The following is an 8700-nucleotide window of genomic DNA, read 5'->3' as shown; positions in this document are numbered from 1 at the left end:
TTGCAGTGAGCCGAGATGGCACCATTGTACTCTAGCCTGGGCGACAGTGAGACTTCGCCTCCAGAAAAAAAAAAAAAATTGTTATTATGCATTGATTTTTTTTTTTTTTTAAGACAGAGTCTTGCCCCATTGCCCAGGCTGGAGTGCAGTGGTGCAGTGTCAGCTCACTGCAACCTCTGCCTCCTGGGTTAAATTAATTCTCCCTGCCTCATCCTCCTGAGTAGCTGGGATTACAGGCACCCGCCACCATGCCCAGCTAATTTTTGTATTTTTAGTAGAGATGGGGTTTGGCCATGTTGGCCAGGCTGGTCTCAAACTCCTGACCTCAGATGATCTGCCCACCTCAGCCTCCCAAAGTGCTGGGATTACAGGCATGAGTCATCACACACGGCCGCATCAAAATATATGAGGATGTTACATATACTCCTTTGCCAGTATCTAATAATTTTTAAAAATTGTAAGCAAATCCTGCTCAATAAAATCTCTTAAGACTAACCACCATGTTTCTCTGTGCTCCCAGCTTAGAACCTGGAGCAGTTCCCCTTATTTTCAGAGCCAGTGGCTTCACATCAAGCCTGACATATGCCTCTTAAACTCCTGCTTCCACACATAGAAAGGCTCTGAGTTAGCCTTTACCTAGATGCTTGAGTGTCTTTGTGATTCATGGGGAGAAAATAAGGGAGGAAGGAAAGAGAGAGGAAATAGAAGCCAAGGCAGTCTTCATAGGTTGAAAAATACTCCAGAGATTTAGAAATGTCCTTCCCAGAGACCAAGTTGTGGCCTCTCTGTGTCAGGCCCCAATCTGTCAATCTTCTTTCACGACCTTGCCTCCCAGTAGTGCCAGAAGGGTGGCTGTGGAGGTCACGGAGCGCAAGAGGTGAACTGTAGCGGCCATGTGTCACCTGGTGCCTGTCCTGAATTTAGGTCCCTTTTCTAACTGCTGTTTGATTACTTTTCAGGAGTTATATCTCCTCCAATGAATGTAATTTTTAGTGAGCAGGCAAGTTTAGGTGCCTGCCTCCCATCATGGAATCTGAAGGGGACAGATCCTTCCAGTTCGGAACCAGTAAAGCTAGAAGATGGGCCTGGGACCTATGCTGGGCCAGTCAAGAAAACTCACCCTGGCTGCTAACTCATGAGGGAGGAAAGATGGTTCATCTTAGCCTTAGGCCTTTGCAAAAGCTTGCAGAGCTGCTCTGGTTCTAAGGGAGGAGACCACCCCTCATATTGTCTTACGCCCAATTTCTGCCTCCAAACAAAGAAGTAAAAACTAAAAGGCGGAAATGAAATCCACAAGCAGACAGCTCGGTGCCACACCCTGGGCCTGGTAGTTAAAGATCGACCCCTGACCTAATTGGTTATTTGCATAAAAAAGGCACCCTGAAGATCCCTGTCCTGTTTGGTTCCTTTCTAATTACCGGTGTATGCAGCCCCCAGTCATGTACCCCCTGCTTGCTCCATCGATCACGACCCTCTCACGTGGACCCCCTTAGAGTTGTGAGTCCTTAAAAGGGACAGGAATTGCTTTTTAGTGAGCAGTTTCTCATTTAGTGAGAAGTCTTGCCAATGCTCCTGGCCAAATAAACCCCTTCCTTCTTTAACTCGGTGTCTGAGGGGTTTTGTCTGTGGCTCTTCCTGCCACATTTCTTGGTTCCCCGACCAGGAAGCGAGGTAATTGGCAGATGGTCGAGGCAGCTCCTCAGGTGGCTTTAGCTTGCCCTGTGGAACATCCCTGCGGGGGACTCCGACCAGTCCAAGTGACGCAGATTCTGAGAGCGCTCCTGGGTAGGCATTTGCCCCAGTGGGACGCCTAGCCAGAGCAGTGTGTGGCAGGACCCCATGGAGGATCAATGCAGTGGCTGAACACCAGGAAGGAACTGGCACTTGGAGACCGGACATCGATAACTTGGTAAGACTGGTCTTTGGAACTTGCCCACTCCGTTTGAGTGGAAGCATGGCCTGATCACCTACAGCATGCATTTATCGGCACTTTGGTTTTGGTCTTGGTTTTGACTTGGTTTGAATTGCTTGACAGGATCGGTCTTAGGAACTTGCCCACTCCATTTGAGTGGAAGCGTGGCTTGATCACCCACGGTGTGCCTTTATCGGCACTTTGGTTTTGGTTTTGACTTGGTTTGAATTGCTTGACAGGACTGGTCTTGGGAACTTGCCTACTCCATTTGAGTGGAAGCATGGCCTGATCACCCACGACATGCCTGTACCGGCACTTTGTTTTTGACTTAACTTGGATTGCTTGATACTTTTGTTTTGGTTTTTACCTGGCTTGGATTTCTTGATACTCTGATTTTGGTTTTGATTCTGGTTTGGTGTAAACTGTAAAAGTGTGTGTGTGCTCTTTTTACCTGTTCTTTGTTTTGTGGTGTGCGTGTGGTGTGAGCGTGGTGTTTTGTCTCGAGGAAACATGGGTGAGGCGCAAAGTAAGCCCACCCCACTAGGAACTATGTTGAAAAATTTCAACAAGGGATTTAAGGTAGACTATGGAGTACTATGACACCAGGAAAACTTAAAACTTTGTGTAAGATAGACTGGCCAGCATTAGAGGTGGGTTGGCCATCAGAAGGAAGCCTGGACAGGTCCCTTGTTTCAAAGGTATGGCACAAGGTAACCTGTAAGCCAAGGCACCCAGACTAGTTCCTGTACATAGCTGCTTGGTTACAGCTGGTTTTAGATCCCTCCACAGTGGTTGAAAGAACTGCAGCATAAGCGGCTGGCAGAGGCAGAGAGAGAGAGAGGCAGAGGGAAGAGAGAGAGAGGAAGAGAGGAGAGAGAGAGAGACAGAGAAGAGAGAGAGAGAGAGAGACAGAGAGGAGAGAGGGGCGCAGAGGCAGAGAGGGGCCAAATGAGGCCACTGACAACCTGTAGCCTTCTATCAAAAATCCTTAACTCAGTAATCCACAGATGGCCCAGATACATTCAACCTGTAGTGGCAACTGCTTTGCTAACAGAAAAAAGTAGAAAAATAACTTTTAGAGGAAACCTCATTGTGAGCACACCTCACTAGTTCAGTTCAGAACTATCCTAAATAAAAAAAAAAAGCAAATAAAAAACGCTATAAAAGGAAATTTATGCAAGAAATGTTGTATAATTTAAAAGCAATTAGGTCTCCTAAATGTAAAACTATTAAAGGAACAGCTTATGTGCAAGGTATATAAGGAAAGTAAAATATACTTTTGATAAAAGAATTATAAGGAGGCATAAGAATGTAAAGTTTTACCTACATTAAAAGGTTAAAAATATGTATATTTTGTTTTAAAAGTTTAATCAAGTTTTAAAATGTTAATTGGAAAGAAAATTCTGTGTGTAAACATTGGCTAAAGTTAAAGAGGTATCATCCAGTTTTTCTGTAAACTGGACATTAAAATAAAAGCAGCATACCAAGATGCAAATGCCTGGTTAAAATGGATCAAATATTCCATCTGCACTTTAAATAAAAGCAATTGTTATGCTTGTGCACATGGCAGACCAGAGGCCCAGATTGTCCCCTTTCCACTAAGGTGGTCCTCCAGTTGACCAGGCGTAGGCTGCATGGTAGCTCTTTTCCAGGATTCTACAGCCTGGAGTAATAAGTCGTGCCAAGCTCTCTCTGCTCTATCCTGAAGTCTGGCACCCTGCGGGTCAGCCCCCAAGGGCCATCCAGCTTCCGTCTCCCAACACTAAGTTCACTTCGTGTCTGTCACGACAGGGAGGAAACTTAGCATTCCTTGGAGACCTGAAGGGATGTGATGAGCTTAAGAATTTTCAAGAGCTTTATCAATCAGTCAGCCCTTGTTCATCCCCGAGCAGATGTGTGGTGGTATTGTGGTGGACCTTTACTGAGCACTCTGCTGAATAACTGGAGTGGCACTTGTGCTTTAGTCCATTTGGCTATCCCTTTCACCCTGGCATTTCACCAACCAGAGGGAGAAAAAATAAGACACCATAAAGCGAGAGAAGCCCCTTATGGGTCTTTCAACTCTCACATCTATTTAGATGCAATTGGAGCCCCGCAAGGAATACCAGATCAATTTAAAGCCCGAAATCAAATAGCTACAGGATTTAAGTCAATATTTTGATGGGTGACAGTTAATAAAAATGTAGATTGGATAAACTACATCTATTACAACCAACAGCAATGAGCTTTTCATGAGTTAAAAAAAAAAAAACTCATGTCGGCCCCAGCCCTGGGGCTACCTGACCTGACAAAACCTTTTACACTCTATGTGTCAGAAAGAGAAAAAAATGGCAGTTGGAGTTTTAACCCAGACTGTGAGGCCCTGGCCAAGGCCAGTGGCCTCTCTCTCAAAATAGGCCAGGGTTTCCAAAGGCTGGCCCCCATGTCTAAGGGCTCTGGCAGCAATGGTCCTGTTAGCACAAGAAGCAGATAAGCTAACTCTTGGGCAAAACCTAAATATAAAGCCCCCCATGCTGTGGTGACTTTAATAAATACCAAAAGACATCATTAGCTACCGAATGCTAGCCTAACTAGATACCAAAGCTTGCTCTGAAAATCCCCGCATAACCATTGACGTTTACAACATCCTAAACCCCGCCACCTTGCTCCCTGTGTCAGAGAGCCCAGTTGAACATAACTGTTTAGAGGTATTGGACTCACTTTATTCTAGTGGGCCCAACCTTCAAGACCATCCTTAAACACCAGTAGACTGGGAGCTGTACGTGGATGGGAGCAACTTCGCCAGCCCCTGCAAAGTGACTCTGAAGAAGATGAGAAGCCCTGCTCCAGTCACACCCGGAAGCTGACTGGTCCACGCACTGCATGAGAAAACTCATTGCGGGACTCATTTTCCTTAAAACCTGGACTTGTACAGTAAGAACTTCAACTGACCTTCCTCAGACAGAGGACTGTTCCCAGTATATACATCAAGTCACTGAGGTAGGACAAAAGATTGCTACAGTCCTGTTATTTTATGGTTATTGTAAGTGTACCAGGACTCTAAAAGAAACTTATTTGTATAATGCTATTCTATCCAAGGTATGTAGCCCAGGAAATAACCAACCTGATGTGTGTTATGACCCATTTTAAGCCTCCCATGATCACAGTTTTTAAAATAAAATTAAGGACTGGTCCTTTTCTAGGCGACACAAGTAAAGTAATAGCTAGGACAGAAGAAAGGGGGGTCCCTAAGCATATAACCCTAAAATTTAATGCTTGTGCCACTATCAATAGCAATAGGCATGGAATAGGATGTGGTTCTTTAAATCAGGAAAAGAAAAAGTTACACGGCAGGAAATAAGTATATCTGCCATGAATTAGGCTCATGTGCAAATGTGTGTTATTACTAGTCTTGTGTCATCTGGACTACTTGGAAAAAGGGTGAAAAAGATCCTGTTTAACTCCAAAAAGGAGAAGGCAGCCCCTCCTGTACGAGTGGAAGCTGCAACCCCTTGAAATTAGTAATTACAAATCCCTTAAACCCCAGGTGGGAAAAAGGAGAACACGTATCTCTGGGCATCGACGGAAAAGGACTGGATCCTAAAGTAAATGTCTTAGTAAAAGGAGAGGTTTGTAAACTCTCTCCGGAACCAGTATTTCAGACTTTCTATGATGAATTAAATGTGCCAGTACCAGAGACTCCAGGAAAAGGCAGAAATTTGTTTTTGCAATTAGCCGAGCATGTAGCCTAGTCTCTAAATGTCACTTCATGTTATGTTTGTGGAGGAACTGTAATGGGAGATCAATGGCCATGGGAAGCCCAAGAATTAGTGCCTACAGACCCAGTTCCTGATGAATTCCCAGCCCAAAAGAATCACCTGGATAATTCCTGGGTCCTAAAAGCCTCAATTATTGGACAATATTGCATAGCTAGAGAGGGAAAAGAATTCACTCGCCCCGCAGGACGACTTAGTTGTCTGGGACAGAAACTGTATCATGGTACCACAAAAACAGTCACTTGGTGGAGTTCAAATCATACAGAGAGGAATCCATTTAGTAAATTCCCAAACTTGCAAACTGTGTGGACCCACCCAGAGTCCCACCGGGACTGGTCAGCCCCCACTGGATTATACTGGTTATGTGGGCATAGATCTTCTGCCAAATTACCCGACCAGTGGGCAGATAGTTGTGTTATTGGCACTATTAAACCATCTTTCTTCCTACTGCCCATAAAGACAGGTGAACTCCTGGACTTCTCTGTCTATGCTTCCCATGAAAAGAGAAGCATAGCTATAGGAAATTGGAAAGATGATAAATGGCCCCCTGAGAGAATTATACAATACTATGGGCCTGCTACTTGCACACAAGACGGCTCATGGGGATACTGGACCCCCAATTACATGCTCAACCGAATCATACAGTTGCAAGCTGTCTTGGAGATCATCACTAATAAAACCGGTAAAGCCTTGACTATTCTGGCCCAGGAAGAAACTCAGATGAGAAATGCTATCTATGAAAATAGATTGGCTCTCGACTACTTGCTAGCAGTTGAAGGAGGGGTCTGTGGGAAATTTAACCTTACCAATTGCTGCGTGCACATAGACAATCAGGGGCAAGTAGTTGAAGATATAGTTAAAGACATGACGAAACTGGCACATGTGCCTGTACAAGTGTGGCATGGATTTGACCCTGAGGCCATGTTTGAAAATGGTTCCCAGTGCTAGAAGGATTTAAAACTCTTATAATAGAAATTATAGTAGTAATAGGAACCTGCTTACTGATCCCTTGTTTACTACCTGTACTCATTCAAATGGTAAAAGGTTTCATCGCTACTCTAGTTCACCAGAATGCTTCAGCACAAGTGTACTACATAAATCACTGTCGATCTGTCATGCAGGAAGACATAGGTAGTGAGGATGAAGGTGAGAACTCCCACTAATAAAATGAGTGAGAGTCTCAAAGGGGGGGAATAAGGGAGGAGACCACCCCTCGTATTGTCTTCTTCCCAATTTCTGCCTCCAAAGAAAGAAGAAGTAAAAACTAAAAGGCAGAAATGAAATCCACAAGCAGACAGCCCAGCCCCACACCCTGGGCCTGGTAGTTAAAGATCGACCCCTGACCTAATTGGTTATTTGCATAAAAAAGGCACTGTGAAGATCCCTGTCCTGTTCAGTTCCTTTCTAATTACCAGTGTATGCAGCCCCCAGTCATGTAACCCCTGCTTGCTCAGGTCGATCACGACCCTCTCATGTGGACTCCCTCAGAGTTGTGAGCCCTTAAAAGGGACAGGAATTGCTCACTCAGGGAGCTTGGCTCTTGAGACAGGAGTCTTGCTGATGCTCCTGGCCGAATAAACCCCTTCCTTCTTTAACTCGGTGTCTGAGGGGTTTTGTTTGCGGCTCTTCCTGCTACAGTTCCTGCCTACTGATTCTGTGAGTTTGATCTTCCAGTTCTAGTTGTTGATTTTTTGAGGCACTAGTATTTTTCCAATACATATTTCCTTCCTCCTAAATTAGCCAGGATTCATTTTCTAGATGTTCATAGCAGATAAACAATACAGTAACAGAAATTCCATACTCTAAAAGTTGGAAGTTGCCTCTTTAGGAAAATCACTCTTATCAGTTTGATTTATACATTTACAAATTTTTTTTTTCTGTGCACTATACATGCAGATGGGCTAAATCTTTTTTTTTTTTTTTTTTTTTTTTTTTTTTTTTTTTTTTTGAGAAGGAGTCTTGATCTGTCACCCAGGCTGGAGTGCAGTGGCGCAGTCTCAGCTCACTGCAAGCTCTGCCTCCCAGGTTCACACCATTCTCCTGCCTCAGCCTCCCAAGTAGCTGGGACTACAGGTGCCCGCCACCACGCCCGGCTAATTTTTTATACTTTTAGTAGAGACACAGTTTCACCGTGTTAGCCAGGATGGTCTTGATCTCCTGACCTTGTGATCCACCCGCCTTGGCCTCCCAAAGTGCTGGGATTACAGGCATGAGCCACTGTGCTTGGCCAGATGGACTAAATCTCTAGATAATTTGGGGTTATGGGGAACAAAGGGATTTTTACCAAAAAATGGATTATGTTATATATATTCTTTTTTTTTTTTTTTTTTTTGAGATGGAGTCTTGCTCTGTTGCTCAGGCTGGAGTGCAGTGGCATGATCAGCTCACTGCAGCCTCTGCCTCCCAGGTTTAAGTGATTCTCCTGCCTTAGCCTCTCGAGTAGCTGGGGTCACAGGCATGCACCACCACACCCGGCTAATTTTTGTATTTTTAGCAGAGACCATATTGGCCAGGCTAGTAGTCTCAAACACCTGACCTCAGGTGATCTGCCCAGCTCAGCCTCTGAAAGTACTAGGATTACAGGCATGAGCCACCGTGCCCAGCCTACAGTTTTTTTGTTTTTTTTTTTCACATTTACATCTTTCCTATACCTGGACTTTTTTTTCACATGATGATTTAAGTATTTTTTTCCTCAGGTGGTGATATGATTTGAATGCATGTGTCCCTCCAAAATTTCTATGTTGGAACTCAAACCCCAAGCTATTAAGAGGTGGGGCCTTTGGGAGGTGATTAGGCCATGCGGGCTTAGCCTTCACGGATAGGATTATTGGCACTATAAAGAGGCTCAGAGGGCTGCCTAGTTCTTCAATCTCTTCTGCCATGTGAGGACAGCGTTAGTGTCCTGAAGGATGCAGCAACAAGGTGCCATCTTGGAAGCACAGAGCAGTTCTTAGCAGATAGTGACCCTGCTGGCACCTCAATCATGAACTTCCCAGCTCCGAAAACTATGAGTAATAAATTTGTTATTTATAA

At 44.5% G+C, this 8700-nt stretch overlaps 1 protein-coding gene across 1 annotated transcript; it reads left to right on the top strand.

Moving 5' to 3' along the window:
- The first annotated feature begins 223 nt into the window (after positions 1–223).
- On the top strand, positions 224–6700 carry LOC134731962 (endogenous retrovirus group 3 member 1 Env polyprotein-like). The gene is made up of 2 exons (XM_063613678.1): positions 224–1909; positions 4623–6700. Exon 2 carries the CDS (start codon positions 5686–5688, stop codon positions 6613–6615), a length of 930 nt encoding a protein of 309 aa, XP_063469748.1. The 5' UTR covers positions 224–1909; positions 4623–5685; the 3' UTR covers positions 6616–6700.
- Positions 6701–8700: the final 2000 nt, after the last annotated feature.

Source organism: Symphalangus syndactylus, chromosome 19 (assembly GCF_028878055.3).
Source record: "Symphalangus syndactylus isolate Jambi chromosome 19, NHGRI_mSymSyn1-v2.1_pri, whole genome shotgun sequence".
Classification (NCBI taxonomy): Eukaryota; Metazoa; Chordata; class Mammalia; order Primates; family Hylobatidae; genus Symphalangus; species Symphalangus syndactylus.
The sequence above is the reverse complement of the archived record's forward strand: the minus strand, read 5'-3'. Positions and strand labels throughout refer to the sequence as shown.

Coding starts and splice junctions, on each gene's coding strand:
- LOC134731962 (XM_063613678.1), top strand. CDS start 5,686: ATGGGAGATCAATGGCCATGGGAAGCCCAAGAATTAGTGCCTACAGAC.